Genomic DNA, 19,553 nt, shown 5'->3' with positions numbered 1-19,553 from the left:
TATCAATGACCAGGTCCTTTAAAAAGGTGATATTACTTCCAGAATTACAGACCGCCAATAGCTCATATCATAGGGTTGGTTTGCAAATTCCACCTTCTGAAGTCCAACATGGAATGTCATCTAGTGTAATATTGTTTGGGTATCATGCAGGTAACCACAATTTGCACATTGGTGTGAGCAACAGTGACGCCATGTCCAGAAGTCAGCATTCCATAGCTCTTCTCCCTATTTACCAACTCCTACACTCTTTCTGTCCCCTCTCCCATGACAATCCTTGAGCCTTAGACATTGAGAGTTTGATACAGATGACTCACCCACCACTAAATACTCAGTAATATTTACATTCAACCCTTTTACTGCTCATGAGTCTCTGCATTAATCATGATCCACTGCAAAGAGAAGTTTTTCTGATCATAGACAGAAGCATCATAACATCTATTGCTGTAAACATCACTACTTAGAATACGGTTTGACAACTAACCATTTAGCAAAATAACAGTAATTCTAACCGTGGTAATATGATCCACCCAATCAGTGCTTTCGACAACTTTTACTATATCAAATATAAAATCCCTCCCATGGAGCATGCCTCATATCCAATTGGAAGGTGATTGGTTATTTCTACAACTCTCATGCCAGCATTTCACCAAGGGACACAACTTACCAGGAAGGTTGGTACTTCGGCGTTTAGAGCCAGTCCTAGGTGAGATCATTGGTATGTTCTTCTCACTCATAGCCTGATAAGCACATTATGCCACTGCATAAGCTACCCCTCAGGGGAAGTTTCTTTAACAGTTTGATTTCTCTATGTGCTTTATGAGTAGTGTGCTGAATAGTCTTGTGTCAACTTGATGCAAGATAAGTTCATCTGAGATGAGGGAACCTCAAATAAGAAAATGCCTCCATAAGATTAGGCTGGAGATGAACCTGTAGGGCATTTTCTTAACTAGTGATTACCCACTGATGGGGGAAGGCACCACTGTGTGTTGTACCAGCCCTGGCCTGGTAGTCCTAGGTTCTATAAGAAAGTAGGTTGAAAAATCCATGTGGAGCCAGCCAGTAAACAGCAACCTTTCATGGCCTCTAAGTCAGCTCCTGACTCCAGGTTCTGCCTCTGCTTAAGTTCCTGTCCTGACTCCCTTCAGTGATGGATTGTATGATCTAGGCCAACAAACCCTTTCCTCCCTAACTTGACTTTGGTTAAGAGCAATAGTAACCCTAATTTAAACAATTAGTGTCCTAAATAAGAGGCCAATAGATCTTACCATCTAGTTTAGTGGACATAACAATACCCTTTATTATTTGGGGGTGACCCTGGGGCTTCTTTGAACAGCAACTACTAGTACAGTATACTACACCTGGCAATGAATTCTTATGTAAGCAGAATTCATGTTTTCTGGAAGCACAATTATACATCCATGCAAAGTACTCCTGTTCAAAAAATTTAATATATATTATATTTTTAGTTAGCTTGCAAAGTATGTTTAATTTTGCCTAATCTATCCCACTGTACACTCTTATCTTCCCACTGATCCACTTAAATATTTAAACGTTAGTATCTTCCCTTTTTTCATTCATGTCTCTTACGTTCTTCTAAAACCTCCAATTGATTTTTCCTTGGGTTAGAAAAAGCAGGGATTGAGGAAGTGTCCAAGCAATGCCTGGCCCGACCTGAGACCCACACCATGAGAGAGCCAACCCCTGACACTACTAATGACACTGTGCTATGCTTGCAGACAGGAACCTTGAATAGCTGTCCTCTAAGTGGCTCCACCCATCAGATAACGGAAACAGATGCAGAGAGACACACAGTCAAACATTGTGGGGAGATCAGGGAATCTTGTGGAAAAGTAGCGGGGGAGATAGAAAGACTCAGAGGGGAGAGGGGCAAGATGACCAATAGAGCCAACTAAATAAGGCCCAAGGGTTCTGTGGACACTGAAGCTCCCACCAAGGGTCATGCATGGGCTGGACCTCGGTCCCCTATACAGGTATTACTGATGGGCAGCTTAGTCCTCAGATGGGTTCCCTACTAAAGGGAATAGAGGCTGATTCTGACATGGAGTCCATTGCCACTTTTCAGTCGCATTCCCCTGGTGAGGCTACCTCAACAGGCCACAGGGGAAGAGGATGTGCTCAGTACTGCTGGGACTTGATATACTGGGGTGGGTAGGTGGGGGAGGTCTTCTCTTCTCTGAGGCCTAGGGAAGGGGTGATAGGGGAAACTGGGAGGAAGTGTAGGACAGGGAGGAGAGGAGGGAAGAAGCTGTCACAGGGATGTAAAGTGAATAATTAATAATGAAAATGAGACCATGGTTTTCACATATCTTTTTCATGCGCTTTTATTGTTGTTGTGATGTGATAGCGGTGTCAACTTACTGTCACCATGACTTCCTCATAGTAATGGCACAACCCGGAGTCGTAAATTAAATAAATATTTTCTTTTCTAAATTGCTTTTTGTGAGGGAATTTTATTACACCAAATTAAATTAAACTAGAGCAGGCAAAACACAAAGTGGATGAGACATAAGAAAGTCTGGAGTGTTGAGCTCTTCATAGAAAATCTGCTAACCAGGACATCTTGTCCTCCACCTTAATAAAGAGTGAGCAACTTAAAGTGAGATAATGTCAAGAGGATGACCAGAAGGTGGTAGCAGTCTTCCCCCCCCCTCTCTCTCTCCCCCTCCCTCCCCCCACACACACTTACTACAGTGATTCAAGCTAACAATCCACTTCGGACTGTATTAATTTTTATGAGTTGGAAGAATCAATTATGGGATAGGCTTTGTTAAAACCCAATATGAACCATGTATGTATTCATTTTGTAAGTAGCAAAACCTACTAGACTCAGAACTGTCAGCTCTGCATTGAATAGTTTCTCATCCTGTAATGATCATTATTATTTTTTCAATACTACAGTCCATATTATCTTTCATTATTATAATGATATCTGCTATCTTTGGAAATTCTTCTGCCCAAAGTACATTTTTCTAAGCCTCTAACCCTGTCTGTATCATTCTACTTTGGTGTGTTACTATTTTTTTTTGAAAACCTGATATACATGTATTATTCTGATGTAATTAATTTCATTTTGAGATTCCTGAATTATTTCCACATGGCTTTACTATCTGATTGCATATTTTCAATTTATAAGACTATTTTGCTTATTCTGCACTGACTTTCATTAGTCTGCATTTCCTTTATGTTTCATTAATCCTCTATTTTTAAATATATGTATAATGTATGCATTCTATATCAATTCCTTAAGTGCTTTGCTTTGAATTTTTAATATTCATTAAAACACATAGCTGGACACACTTATAAGTTTATTGAGATTCCTCCTTCTTTTTATGCCACACACACACATTAGAATATATGTGTTTTCTGTGAAGGGAGGTTCACACACCTGTTTTGCATACATGCACTGAATAAATCAACATAGTAGACAATGTCTTGTCTCATTGCTTTGAATATTCCCTTGAGGCACATCTCTCTTTGAATATAGAGCTGGCCATTTTTCAGATAGGCCCGCTGGCCCATGAAATCCGGTGGTCCTCATGTCTGCTCTGCCACACTCTTGCCCCAAGCATGAGGTGACATATGTACATATCCTGGCACAGTGTTGCTCATATGGATGCTATGGATATGAACTTAGGCCCTGGAGCCTTTCACATATGTATCATATCACCTTTTAGATACTATAATAACTATTTGAAACCATTTTAATTAGAACTGATATTAAATACTGATTTATTGATTGTTATTAATTAATCAAGAGACATTCATACACAGTTTCTTATATGTTTGTCATTTACTTTGGTTAGTGTGGTGGTTTGAATGAAAATGGTCCCTATAGGTTCATATGTTTAAATGCTTGGTCCCTAGTTGGTGGAACTATTTTGGACTCTGAGATTCCATCTTACACCCATCAGAATGGCTAAGATAAAAAATTCAAGTCACGCCACATGCTGGCGAGGATGTGGAGAAAGAGGAACACTCCTTCATTGCTGGTGGGAGTGCAAACTAGTACAAACACTTTGGATATCTATCTGGCACTATCTCAGAAAACTGGGAATATGACTTCCTCAAGACCCAGCTATTCCACTCTTTGGAATATACCCAGAAGAAACACCAGATACAACAGGGACATATGCTCAACCATGTTCTTAGCGGCCTTATTCATAATAGCCAGAATATGGAAATAGCCTTAGTGTCCCTCAGTAGAAGATTGGATAATGAAACTGTGGTACATTTACACTATGGAATACTACTCAGCTATTAAAAACAAGGAATTCCCAAAATTTGTGGATAAATGGATTGAACCAGAAACGGTCATAATAATGAATTAACCCAGAAGCAGAAAGATTCACATGGTGTGTACTCACTTATATCTGGACACTAGCACAAGGGGCATGTCCCACGAAAGTCTTCACTTATCAGGAAAGTGGGACAGAGGGGAGGACATCCTATTGGGACTTTAGGTGAGAGAAGCATGGGAGAATGGGGAAATAGAAGGATCCAGAGGGTCCTAGAAATCTATAAGAAGATCATTATGATGGGCAGATCTGGACCCAGGGGTCCTGCTCAAACTATGGCACCAGCCAAGGACTACACATGCAGTAAACATTGAACTCCGATCCAGATCTAGCCAATGGACAGGACATTCTCCACAGTTGAGTGGAGAGTGGGAACTCACTTTCACATGAACTCTGGTGCCCCATATTTGACCACGTCCCCTTGAGAGATGTGGTCTGGTGGCACTCAGAGGAAAGATAGCATGCTACCAAGAAGAGACTTGATACCCTATGAGCATATACAGGGGGAGGATGTCCCCCTTACAGTCATAGGGGAGGGGAGTAGGGGGAAAGCAGGACGGAGGGAGAAATGGGAGGATACACGGGATGGGATACCTATTGAGATGTAATACGAATGAATTAATAAAAAAAATTTTTAAAAAGAACAACCAGACCAAAAAAAGAAAAAAAGAAAAGGATTATAAGGTGTGGCATTGTTGGAGGTCTGTCAGTATGAGTGGACTCTGAGATTTCAAAAGTCTATACCAGATCTAGTCTCTCTCTCTCCCTACCTGCCTCTCTACCTGCAGCTTGTGGATAACACTAAGCTCTCAGTTGCTGCTCCAATTAAATAATTTCTTTTATTAGTTGCCTTGATCACAATGTCTCTTCACACCAATATAAAATTAACTAAGACAGTCAGCAATATAATTTTCATCCCATTATCTCTGGTTGTTTCTTGTGTTAAGTATGTTCTTTAGTAATTAATTTAGAATAAAATGGGAAGTGGTAGAAACACTAACCTCTCTTTCAAAATATCCTTATACTATATATTTAGTTTAAATTATCAGAGAAATCTGTGACAGCATTTATCTGCTTTTGGGTTTAGAGTGACTTTATCTACTTATTTTACCTTCCATTACTACTTTTTAAAATTAATGTTTTGTTCTTCTAATTTAAATTGGGCTTTTTCCTGGTCACATTGAAAAGTTTATCTTTGATAACATGGAAATCCACTATATTGTTCTCAGTTAATGAAACTTTACTATTTTAATTTGTAACACTTTTGATTTGTAATAATGTCACCAAGGTAAATTAGGTATCACACATATTTTTCTAATTTTATAAACATAACTAGTAGTCTTATCCTTTACTTCTTAAAACAATTTCAGAATTATCAATAAGAATAATTCTAGATCACATATCAATTTCCACAACTAAGTCCAATATATGAGCAATGATAATACTATAGCTAATAAGTATACATTGGTGTGTGGTATTAATTACCAACAATAAAAAAAATAATTTCTCTAAGATTCTACTTTAAAATACTTCCCTGAAGAAATTTCACTATAAAGCTATTTATAAATGAAAAATTATTACAAAATTATTCAAATTAAGTATGTGTGTTTCTTGTTTCCGATAAGATCCTTAATCAACTATAGGCAAACTTGAAGAACCGGGTGGATGATGGGTCCCAGGAACAGAAAAGTTCTGTTCTAGCTTGCATAATAAGTGTCCCCCAGAGCCTCACTTGAATCCCGGTGGACAGTGATCTTTAAGGAGGTCATGAAACCTTTAGAAGGCAGAACTCACTTGTAAGTGGATATTAGTTATATATTACAGGATAATCATACTGCAAATAATGGACCCAAAGAAGCAACAAGTTACAAGGAGGGCCCAAAGAATCTCACTCAGATGGGGAAATAGAATAGATGGAGGAAGAGGAAGTAGAGAAGGAGCTGGGTACGAGAGAGTGTGGGGACGGAAATGAGGTGGGTGGTCAGATGTGGGAAGAGTGGGAGGGGGAGGTTTGAGAGACTAGAGAGAAAAGGGAAACCTGAGGCAGGGGCATCACTGAGACAGGCTGGGGACCTCTGACAGGGTTAGCTACAGGGAGAATAGGGAATGTCTCTAGGGGAGCTTCCTAAAGAGGGGGGACAAGGAGACTGAGCAGGCCACCTTCCAGCCAGTCAGGACCTATAGTGGTGGGAGGGCAACACCAATCCACTTACAAAACATTCAAACCAAATTCTACCTTATTTACAAGATGTGAGGAAATAAAGGTTAGCAGAGACTGGGAGAATGACCCACCAATGACCACCAATGCCTGGCCCAACGTGAGACCCTTCCCATGGTAGAGAGAAAGGCCCTACAACCATTAGCAATACTCTGCTATGTTTACAGACAGGAGCCCAGCATAACTGTTTCCTGAGAGGCCCCACCCTGCAGATGATTGATACAGATACTGAGACTCACAGCCAAGCATTAGACAGAGCTTGAAGAGTCCTATGGATGAGTGGGTGTATGAAAGGACTCTACAGTAATTAATTTCATGCAATTATAAATAAAATATAATATCTTACTTATCTTTACTTACCTTGTACTACAGATGGGTAAATTTTGGCTTATCATAGACCATAGAAGAGTAGAACCTTCGATGACTTTTTGTAAAACATTAGCTAGCCTTTTCAGAGTAGACATAGTCCCAGAATTCTAGCATAACTTGTTAAAAAAGAAGGCTATTGATTGTTTCAAAATTCAAAGAGATCCTGGTAGTGTGGTGCATTTCTATAAAAGTAGCTTTCATCAGACTAAGGCAGGAGGAGCATGGGGTTGAAGACAACCTTAGCAAACAAAAACATAAACAAACAAACCTATAAATGTACAGAGAGGAAAACTAAAATTTTAGAGGATCAAAAAGAGAGGAGCTGAATCATCTAGTAAGTACACTTTCTGTATTAGAATAAGGACCTTTGTTTAGAGTAGCAACATTCAGGTAATAGGTGAGATGTGGCCATGTGAGCCTGCTTCCCAAGTGCTAGTAAGGGGATGTAGAGACAGGCAGATCCCTACCGCTTTCTAGCCAACAGGCTAGCTGAAAGTTATTGATTTCCATATTTAATGAGAGATCTTGTCTCAAGGAAATAAGACCTAGACAAGTAGAAGTCATTCCTGGCCACTGCACACATCATATCTGCACACACAACAGTACATAAACATATCATAACATAACATAAACACATCAACCCACACCACACATATGTACACAAAACACCACCACCACCACCACCACCAAAACAGACGTAATAATAGTCTTAGTCCTACAAGACTTGGTCCTACAAGAGCCTACAACACAGTTTCACTAGAACAGCTTCAGTGATGGGACTTTCTGCATATCAAGTAGGACACCCCTGGGTCATGTATCACTTAGGCCTGTTCAAGCCACTACAGGACTAGTGGGCACCTGTGTATCCAACCATTTGTTATACTCTGATCATGGAAACCTATAGAAATGCACATAGCAAACTGAAAGGTGACTCAGTGTTGTCCTGGATACATCTGGTTTTTAACCAGTTTACCTGTCATGTCACCAAGGGAGTGATCCTGGTCAGGTTACTTCCCCAGGAAGAGGATCTGACTGGAAAAACCATAGCAACTTTATTCTGAAATTTTGTGTCAATTTTTTTAAAATTGATTTTTTTTACATTATATCATGACTTCTTTGTTCGTATCTAATTCTCATTTTTATTTCACATTTGAAATTGATTCAATATAATTGTGCTCTTTTTAATGAAACAAATATGCCTAAAGAAATGTATTTTTGTAATGTTACAATTTTCTACTTTGGATTGTATTTCTCAACTTACTGATTCATAAAATTATTACTAAAAGCTCACTATGTTAGCACAAAAATTAATGAGGTAATTCCTACTTTCATAGTAACATGGTGATACCTGATTGATAGAACCTTAAAGATATTGCTAGTGTATATATAAAGTTTACCAAAATCCAATTTTCTGTACCAATAGTTAATTTTGAATAGTTTGTGATAAATCAATGTACCTCATATTTTAACATGATTTTATATTTCACATTATTTCATATGGACACAGAATGTCTAACAATTTTTACTAATGTACATTTTGTGAATAATTGTGTGCACCTTTTAAAATTATTCCTACCAGCTTTATTATTGTGTCTGGGTAAATGCGCATTTTAAACAGTTTTGATATATGTTGGAAACTTTCCCTAAAATAAGTAATGTCCCTGCCAATATACTCTGATGTTTATGAACTGAGCAAAAGATAATAGGCACCTCTTTGTATTACACACACACACACACACACACATACACACACACACAGATATGTATGTATGTATGTATGTATGTATGTATGTATGTATGTGTGTATGTATATGTTTCCCAGTAACTTCTTAGTCATCTTCAGATCACTTTTTCTTATAACAGCCTTGGTTTTCTTTTACCATTATTCTATCAAAACACATGTGGGTTTTGTCTGGAATATTAGATGCTTATGTTAAAGATACTATTCACTCAGTGAAATATGTGGTGTGTATTACCTCCAGTCGGCAGTGTTCCCCTGGACCTTGTGAGAGTTATTTATGTCATACAGAAATTACTTATTCTATAAACAAACCCATGGAAATTTTATTTAGAAAAATAGTGCCTTAATGGTCTATAGGATTAGTCTTGACCTATAAATAAATAAAAATATAAATTATGCATATTTTACCTTTCCTTTTTATACATTAATTTTTGGTCCCATAAAGATGTTATGAACTCACTTTTCTAAACAAAAGAGCTCTCATTTCCAAGTTCTTAAAATTCTGTCATCTTAAAGAATGGCTGGAATTACTTACGTATCTATGCTCTGGCAAAACGTGAACTTGTCTGTAACTTCAGTGCGTTGAATGTGCATTCCCGTGAGCATGGTGTTGGAGTTGATGAATGAACAGCTCATATTTATCCACGGCCAAGAGACCCTGTGTGTGTGTGTGTGTGTGTGTGTGTGTGTGTGTGTGTGTGTGTGTGTGAAGGAGCTTCACTATTCAGTTAAAATTCCACAGTATTCATTCAAACCACTGTGTACAACAGAGATAAGATGCCATGGTTATACATTGGTCATTACTTGAATGAAAATATCTTGATACCATGATTATCTTAGTGTTGAGCTCAAATAATGCTCTGTAGTCCTACTCTCAACATCTAAATCTTCTCTTATTTTCAGCATTTTAAAAACGGTTTCTGGTGTTCAAGTTCTGTTCTTTATTTTTTTTTTTTTAGACTCACCAAACTATGAAGTCAGTATGAGTACATACTGTGTATTGAATCTGTAGTATAGTCTATGACACAGTGACTTGATTTTTCTGAATAAGTAAAGAAATTGGCAATTCAAGTCCATGCAATTTTCCTTGTTTAAAGTAAGTTATTATTAGGCAGAGTCTCCATGGCTTAGTCAAACCTGGGGAAATATTATAGCATTAAATAGATAAAAGAGGGGTTTATATAGAAAAAAATGTCTTACCATCTTACCTCAGTGAAAAACTCAAGGCGTTCATGACAAAGAAGAGCTGGATTTCTCCAAATACTCAGATCACTGATCTACCTTCACCAACGTAAATATTTTTATTTCCTCAGATGAGGAGATGAACTGAGAGCCTGGTCCTAGCTATAGAAATGCATGGCTTGGGCTGAGCCCAGAGTGTTTCTTTCTCTGCTTTAACTTTCCCTAGGCCTAGGCCTGCAAGTTCTAGCCTCCATACAATGTAACCTTCTGCAATTGAATGTTTCAGCCTCCAGCCTCCATTTGCTAACCCAGGCCTAGAATGTTTCAGCCTCTGAGACTTACTGTGGAATAAGCTCACCATTTCTCTTTCTGAACTCTTGCTTCCTAGTTCTAGTCAGCTGTTTGAGCTCCAATTCCTCTCCAAGATGACTGATTCAGTCTGGCTTCTCGGCTTCTGACTCAATTGCTCTGCTCGGCCTGAAACTAACTCTGACAATATGTCCTAATCTTCTGGCTCCTTCTCATTCTCTGGATCATTCTGTCTTCACCTGTGTCTCATTTGTTCTCTCTGGAACCTACTTTTTATAATCGTCCTTATAAAACTGCCACACACACTACTCCCATTGCTAACATCCCACTACACTACTTCCTCTATTTCTCCCTGCACTGTCTTAATTTGCCTCTCTCTCTCCTGTGCTGGGCATATCCTAACCGTGACTCATTCTGTCACATCTTTCTCTGGTCCATCACTTTGTCTGTTCCTCAATTAGATATAACTTTCAATCATAGATATTTTATTCAATAAACTAATCTTACTTTCATGGTTTTGGATTATAGGTGTGTACTAAGGGATTGTCTGTGTTCCAGCCAGATCAAATAGTAGCCCAGAGTGTGTCCGCATTCCAACCAGATCACATAGATCTAGATGGTCTTTAGATGTGATTTCTTGCCAGAACATCCATGTTGCCAGATTAAAATTCCTCATGTACTCTGGTGCCTCACATTTGACCATGTCCCCTGAAGGGGGAGATCAGGTGGCACTCAGAGGAAGGATAGCAGGTTACCAAGAAGAGACTTGATACCCTATGAGCATACACAGGGGGAGGTAATCCTCCTCAGGAACAGTCATAGGGGAGGGGAGTAAGGGGAAAATGGGAGGGAGAGAAGAATGGGAGGATACAAGGGATGGAATAACCATTGAGATGTAACAAGAATAAATTAATAAAAAAAAAGAAAAGAAAAGAAATAAAATAAAATTTCTCTAAACCTGCTACATGTCCTCCAACTATTGAATATTTCATGTTGCTTAACTAACACAGAAAATTATCACATAATCCACCATTCCTCATATCAATGAAGAAGAAACCAAAACCGACTCTTCTTTGTTTTCTATTTTTTTATTTTTATACTTTATTCACATTACAACACTGTTGTAGTCCTCTCACTATTATCTTCCTATTCTCACTCTCTCTCCTTCTTCTGCCCTATTCCCCTCCCCCAGACCTCGGACAGGTGGCATCCGCCTCCCTTACTGTTTAATAACTGCTCATTAGCACTCCTGTGGATAGCCTGTATCCCCTTTCTCTGTGTTCCCACAAGGCCTCTCTGCCACAGGTCAGTGATCAAATTCCTGACACCAGAGTTCCTGTAAGAGGCTGGTACTCACTCTCTCCCTGATTCCCCATGTAGAGAATGAGATGTCCATTGGTTTTATCTGAACAGAACGTCTAAGTTTTGTGTTTGCAACATCCTTGGTTGGTGCCTCAGTTTGTACAGCCACCCCTGGGCCCAGACCTGCCTGCCTTAATAGTCTCATTGTGGAGTTCATGACAACCATGCCCCCTGTAACCACCCCCCTAGGTCCTTCTATCCCCCAACTGGGTGGAGTCTCTCAGAGGATATGTATGTTGGGCTAATATCCACTTATAAGTGAGTATATACTTTGTGTGTCTTTCTGGGTCTGGGTTACCTCACTCAGGATGATCTTTTCTAGTTCCATCCATTTGCCTGCAAATTTCAAGAATTCCTTGTTTTTGATAGCTGAATAGTATTCCATTGTGTAAATGTACCATGGTTTCTTTATCTGTTCTTTGGTTGAGGGATGTATAGGTTGTTTCTAGGTTCTGGCTATTATGAATAAGGCTGCTATGAACATAGTTGAGCAAATGTCCTTGTTGTATGGTGGAGCATCTTTATATGTCCAGGAGTAGTATAGCTGGGTCTTGAGGTAGCACTATTTCCAGTTTTCTGAGATGGCACCAGATTGGTTTCCAAAGTGGTTGTACAAGTTTTTACTCCCACCAGCAATGGAGGAGTGTCCCACTTTCTCCACATCCTCGCCAGCATATGCTGTCACTTGAGGTTTTGATCTTAGCCATTCTGATGGGTGTAAGATGGAATCTCAGAGTCATGTTGATTTGCATTTCCCTGATAACTAGGAATATTGAGCATTTTTTAAAGTGTTTCTCAACCATTCAACATTCCTCTGTTGATAATTCTCTGTTTAGCTCTGTACCCCATTTTTAATTTGGTTATTTGGCTTGGTGGTGTTTAATTTCTGTTGTTGCCTTGGTGTCTTTTAAAGTCTGGAGAGTCTGTGTGATGGCCATGAGAGATCTGGTCACACCCCAGATTCACACTCTAGAACAGCAATCCCACCTTCCTTCACTGCTCGGGGCTTCTCTACTTCATTTACAGACTGGCATACCCTGCTTACCTTATCGGATTACCAAGTTCAGTGTCTATAACCTGCCATAGCTGTTGTGTTAAAGATGTCGCTAAGTTAATACACTTCACTATCTCCTTTTTTTGTATTTTTGTTAAATATTTTAAAATTTTTACATGTACATTCATATTATCACACGCATATAGAGTAAACTACTTAGAGCAAGAAAAACCATGAAACAATCAGGAATTACCTCCTTAGTGGAAACTTCCCTAAGCACGGTCCATCACTTATATATCCCTTATTGCACTGCCTGTCAAAAAAGTACCCAGGTTTCAATATTCTATTTAATTTTTTCATAGCACAACCCTTTGCTGTTCCCCAACTAGACTGACAGTCACCACAGGAAGACAGGTGGACTTATCAGGACCTTTCTGTACTGGCTCTTGGGTACCAAAAAGAGTATTCAAATTTACCATTTTTGTTTAGTATATTAGTGTAATATATCCCAGAACAAATTTTTCTTTGCTCTTTGACTCTTTAGGTAACTGTCATAATTTCCAAAGTTATCCAAATTTCTTTAAGAAAACTATCATTATATCAGAGAATCCTTATGCTAGCTTTTCAGCGTGATAACCTTTCTTTATAGCAGCAAGGCCAGGCTATGATTGGATTCATAACTTCAGCTGTAACTGGTATACTCACTTGTTGCTCAAAGTACATAAACCTTTAGAGTCTTATATTAATTAGTAGTACACTTACTTCAGATACTGAAACATGGCATTGGGTTTAAAGCAATTTCAGCCCTCCTGACCTTGTCTGACTTGGAGGCATCAGGACAGAAGGCATCTGCTTGGGTGAGTATAGATGGTGGTGCTCTCAGAACCCGGATCAGCAGCTAGTCCATGAAGAAAGGAATGCAGCACCAGATCAGAAGACCTAAGAAGAAAAAGCTATTCATGAGTCCAGTCCAAACACCAGTTCATACTGCATAGTAACTGATGAGTAAACACTGTAAAGCCTTGATATATGTATTTATCTTGGAAAGGGGCATTTTTTTTTCAACTGGCTAGAGTTCTCTTTTTTGTTGTGATTGTTGTTTTGATTTTTTAAGACAGTGTTAATCTCCGTAGCCTTGCCTGTCCTGGGCTCTTTTTGTAGACCAGACTGGCCTCAAATTCACAGAGATCTGCCTGCCCTGCCTCCCCTAGTGCTGGGATTACAGGCGTGTGGCACTATGCCCAGCTGGTTAGAGTTCTCCTAGATCCTTGGTAAGCTCTAGCTCAGCAAGAAGCTTAAAATCAAGACTAAAATATTCACATTTGACTCCTATAACTATGAAAAAATGGATCACTAGTTTATTTATCTTGCTTAATGACACAGAAGGGCAAAACAAGTACCCAAACAATGAATTATAGTGCTGAAACTCAGGCTGCAAAATCAATACATCAGATCAGCAAAGCTTGCTTTGTCTTAATGCTCTCCTCCCTGAATGCAGTCGCGCTTACCATCTGAATTATGTATGTGTATTGACCTAATTACATAAATATTGACTTTTCCTTATATGAGGCCCTTTTTTCCCATCTCAGTGTAATTATGATGTCAATATTTGTGGCTGTGGTAACGCTGAGTTGAAACTGTTCATTGTGATGGATAGAAGTATTTCTTGAGATAACTCAGAGCCACCTGGCCTTAGAACATTGGTGACACTAGATAATGAGGTATAAAACAGCAATTCCCTGGGTGCCCTACACTAATACTTACTACATGGAGAAAACAATTGGTTTGTTGTAAATCATTTAGGGACCATTCTCTACCCAGCCTGTCAGATTCCATAACACATAGGAATAACAATTTAAAAGCAAATGGATTACTGCACCTGCCTTTTATTTCTTTTATGTTTAAATCAAGTGTTTCATCTCTATCCTCCATTGCCAGTATCCCTATTGACAAGTTCTCTAATATATTGACGGATGTCTATATTGTTATTATCATATCTCTGTGTGCACATATTGGCTACACAATTCATGGGTTTCTGGACATTATTACAATAGTGTTCTATGCCCACTTTCATGTGTAAAATCTAAACAGACACACTTCATAAGGACAGAGTCAGAATGCTGCTTTCCAGGGCCTTCTAGGGCTTCTAGACTTCCAGCAGCAGAGGAAAAAGAGATAGTGGCTAAACAGGACAAGGTTTCAGAGAGGAAGGTATAAAATTCAAGCAGGAGACACAAGTGTTTCAGACATAATACAAAGCATTAAGCATAGCTCCAAAAATTATATTGTACATTTCATTTCAAAATGCTAAGAAAGTAAAATTTAAAGTCCCAATACAAAAATGATTTTGATCCCACAGTTATTATATCATGAAAACATGTTGTACCACATACCTGTACTTAATAATACAATTTAATGAAAAATAAAAATAAGTATGTAAAAAACCCTATGCTTATTTTATTCTGATATAAGGTACTATCTAGAAGTTCAACGTTCAACAGTCTTATTTAATTATTTCTTCTTACCTGGTTTCATTTTCATGAGAAAAATTATTGCTAGTTCTATAGTTGACACAATGCGACAAGCACAGACAGAATATGTCAAGATATTTTAATCTCACTAAATTTCTTTGCTCCTTTACCAATAAATGTCATTAGAGAAATATCCTCAAAAAATTTTAGTCAAATAATACTTTGCTTTGCTCTTCACAGCATTTCTGGCGATGCCTATATAGATATGTCACTTTTACAATGTGAGTAGCATAGGACTAATTGTGAAGCATACATCTTGGAGTCTGGGTTAAAAAAAAAAAAAGAGAAGACAGTAAAAAGCAAAGAACACTGCGGCTTAAGGCAATCACATTTCAGAACCATTCTAGGTTTTCAAGGCCCACATCACCCCGTACTTTCTTATTTGCCCTCCAGGGATTCCAGACAGCATGAACTTCAGTGATGTCAAGCAAGTCCATGTAGCAGACCGTGGAAGGACTCTGGATACGACTGCCACGGCACGTGCACCAGGAACTGAGTCTATGACACTCACTCTGATGGGGATGCTGATGTCTCTTCCCTGCCTTTGGTAATGGAGCTCTTCTGTCAGGACATACCTTTCAGGAGTCTTGATTTATTCCTTCTCTCCTTTTGCCTGGGATAGAAGACCTCTTTTAGAGTAATGATTGAGTTTGGAGAAAAGTGAAAAGTGTGTTCTGCTAGCTTTTTAGAAGCCAACTGGAATGTCCACTGACTACCTAGAAATCAAGATTCTGATGGACTTCTTCAAATTGTCTTCCTGGCGTCTAACTTACACCTTCTTAAATTCTTTTTTTGTTTCCTTGTTTGTTTTGTTTTCAAGACAAAGTTTCTCAGTGTATCTCCTGGCTGTCCTGGAACTTACTCTGTAGACCAGGCTGGCCTTGAAGTTGGAGTTTCACCCTCTGCCTCCCAAGTGCTGGCTTTAAAAGTGTGTGCCACCGCTGCCCAGCTAAACCTTCTTAAATTCTAACATTAAATCTGAACTGGGACACGCTCAGAAGTGACTTTACATAAGAAGTATTTCTTGTATCTGTAATTCTATTCCTCTCAATTTCAAACCCTTTCCTTTTACTACTGAGAATGACATCATTTGAGAGTGTGTTTGCCAGGCACAGAGAACAATAAATAGTATTTCTTAAAATACTGGGAATAGAAATAACATTAAGTTAAAACACACAAAGGCAAGTATTATGCATGCATTTTAATTGATTCTTTCTTTTTTGCAAGCTAAAGAAAAATGTTGCTAAAAGTGTGAATTATAGAGTAGATTAGAAGAGTGACTTCACATAAGTTCACCGAAGGAGCTTCATGATGTTTTCCCACTAAATCTCTGCTGAGCTTAGTAACTTAGGGACACCTATGTGATGTCCCTTTACATTTGAAATGCATTGTAGTATTATGGCTCTTCTTCTCCTTTCGCTTGACCTAAAAAACCTAGTTATGTCAGAAAGCACACTAGTATACTCCAATAAAGCTGTTGATTATTTGATGAGGAAAATGAAAAGAGTATTATGCTCATCTTTCCTAACAAAAGTTTATTCCTAAATCATTCATTTTTGGAAATGTCATGTACTATATTTTGAAAGAAAGCATCATATGGAGCAAGCAGTTGGCCACCCATGCATAAGGATCTGATGAGGATCTTATTGTGGGTAATTAGACATGCAGTGTGTAAGGCTTTAGTTCTCTTCCTCTGTTCTCAGCAGGAAAGTTTCTAATCCACCACTGCTGGCATCTCAGCTGTGATAAGTTGGCTCAGCAGACACTGATAGGACACTGCTAAAGCTGCACTTAAGGAGGAAGAGACTAGTCAGCTTTTATTAAGGAGTATCCCATTGGCTGTGACCAGGAAATATAATGAATACAAAGCAAAGGAAGGGAAAAGGAAACACTGAACTTCTTATGCAAAGAATTCAAAAGGATTTAAAATGACCTCAGACAAGGGTCAAAAAGAACTCAATTCTACAGCCACCATGACAGAAACAGATCAATTTAACTTAATCAGGAAACAATACATGATAAACCTTGGATCTCTAAGGTTGTCAATCAGGTGATTGAAGAGTGGTCCATTTAAATTACAATATTTTTAGCTGCTCAAGTAGGTTTCCTTGTCTATTCAAACATGTGTTAAAACTGGAAATAATTTTCGCCTGGTGATTCTGTATTATTTTTTAGGCTACTGTTCCAGTCAGAGATGGTTAGTCCTTGACCCTTCATCAGCAGTAAATTCATCACACTCCACAAATTGCAAAGTTACATTTTTTCCCCACAATGTTCTCTCCAGTCTCAGCCTTTTATTCAGATCACCTTTTTCAGGGAAAAAAAGCAACATTAAATCACTCATGTACCCTTGCTGTTGTCAAGGTTAGTTTTCTATAGAAAACCAAATCAGGAGAAATCAATTTTAAAAAACAACAAAGTAAAGAGCGTAGCTCAGAGTCTAGGATGTGTAACGACAAAATTAGTTGGTTGGAGATAATTCTGGGCATTACTGGAAACGGAAAGGGTCAGAGAAATAACGGAATCAACAGAACCAATGGTCAGATTTTTAAGACTATATTTTCAACTAACATGTGAGGTCTACCTTCACCTATGCTCTTTGGTGACTGCACATGGCAGAACACTGCTGTGGGAGCTCAGAACCCTAGACAGTTTTCTGAATTTTCTTTTAGAGCCTTGAGCATCATTTTTTTGTATCCTTGGAGAGGATGTTCTTCCCTTAATATCCCACTTGGTGGTGTTTTAAATTTATATGGCGTTTCATGGTGTACAAAGTTCTTTCCTATAAGCAAAGCATCACAGTGACCTTCCTTACTCTCAAGGACTAAGAAAAGTTGATTTAAGTAAAATAAAAACACCTACACTGACTTTATTCTTTAATATAGTTCCAAACCTATGTCTGGCTCTTTTCCACAAATGATATCCAAGAAGGTTTAAGCAGTGGTTCCGGAATAATACAATGTCGTGTTGACTTGAGAAGTAACAAAGTATCACATTTTTATACTCATATTTTATAATGAATAATTTAACAAGGTCACTTATGAGTTATGGGTGTGATTTTTTTATATACATGGAGGCAATCATAAATTTTATTGAATGGTTGAACAGTATAGCTGTTGTACAGTATACACTGCATATTCATGAGGCTATGAATTCAATACCCAACACAAGAACACATGCAACTCCTAAAAACTAGAGAGAGAGAGAGAGAGAGAGAGAGAGAGAGAGAGAGAGAGAGAGAGAGAGAGAATAAAAAGAAAAGGAGAGAATAAAAAGAAAAGAGAAGCCAACAAGAACCCTATATTCTTAACTGAGTGTTTTTCATTACTGAGGAGGAATTGGTTAAGAGTCACAGGTAACAATTACTTGTTCATTATTCTGCACAGACACAGTGATACATGACTTGATTGAATCTGTGCACAATCTCTTTTGATGTCCACAATTACATTATCACCTATATTTTATCAATGAGAGAAGTAGGGTTTAGTGATACTATGAAATTTGTCTTATGTTATGTAACTAATGATAATACAATTAGATTGGTGATTGTGAGGCCTTTGAAAAAAGCTATTTATGTTCCCAACTCAAAAGCAATAGAGAAGAAACATAGGTATTAACATCAAAATCGTCCAGAAATATTCAAGTCTCTAAACTAGTGTTTTTAAATCAAAGTGTGGTTGACTCATAATTTCATTATTGTCAAACTGCATAACCCTTTGGAAGCATATTGAAAAGGGTTGTTCATTTCTGATATGTCCATATCAAATTCAAATACATCTGCTCCTTCTCCCAAATAAATCAGCTACAAAAGTGAAAGAGAAAATACCACTTTTCTAACTATCATAAAGTTACTTTTTATTTCCTGTGATAGTGATAAAATTTCTTCACCTATAGAAAACAGAATAAGATTAAAGAAGAACTAAGAAAGAGGGATGGAGGGAGGATTGGAGGAATGGTGGGAAGAAAGTATGGGACAAAGAAGGAAAGGAAGGAAGGAAGGACGGGAGGAGGAGGACAGAGGCCAGCAATTGGGAATCTTGTCTCATCACCTCTGGGCTAGTCTTTTAACCTACTGTTTGTTTGGGAGAATCTTCTGCATGCAGTGATGATGGCCAGATTCTATCTTCACTAAAGGGCAGAAGTGAATCACATATTTCCCCTAAACACTCATATTTTCTAAAGTGTTTCCTAAGGACACATTGGAAAGGATTCAATTAGGATATTGTTTTCATACACTTAAATTACTCTTTTATCTCCAGATCACTTCAAGTACAATAAAAAATGTTTCTTTTTTACAAGAGGAATTTACCCCGGACTTCTGTTACTCTGTAAGGAATCCACTGTGTGCAGAGAAGTCAGTGTTTCCTCAGATTGCCAATTGTGTGTTCCTATACAATTACATGAATTATATAAAACAATAGTAATTACTATTGTTATGTATGTCTTTGTAGATATCAGCATTTTCTTTAAATCCATATTATTGTGTGTAATTCATTTCCAACTAAGATATAAATAAAGCACAATTTGCTAA

General features: G+C 38.1%; 1 protein-coding gene across 1 annotated transcript in view; it reads left to right on the top strand.

Annotated features, from left to right (window-relative positions):
* GPC5 (glypican 5) overlaps positions 1-19,553 on the top strand; it is a 1,329,555-nt gene extending 1,310,002 nt beyond the window's left edge. Inside the window, exon 8 of the mRNA XM_084767670.1 lies at positions 15,416-19,553. Within this exon, the coding sequence (XP_084623796.1) occupies positions 15,416-15,573 (158 nt within the window). The 3' untranslated portion in view covers positions 15,574-19,553. The remainder of the gene's footprint in view (positions 1-15,415) is intronic.

Source organism: Acomys minous (assembly GCF_964271855.1).
Source record: "Acomys minous genome assembly, chromosome: 18".
Taxonomy (NCBI): Eukaryota; Metazoa; Chordata; class Mammalia; order Rodentia; family Muridae; genus Acomys; species Acomys minous.
The sequence above is the reverse complement of the archived record's forward strand: the minus strand, read 5'-3'. Positions and strand labels throughout refer to the sequence as shown.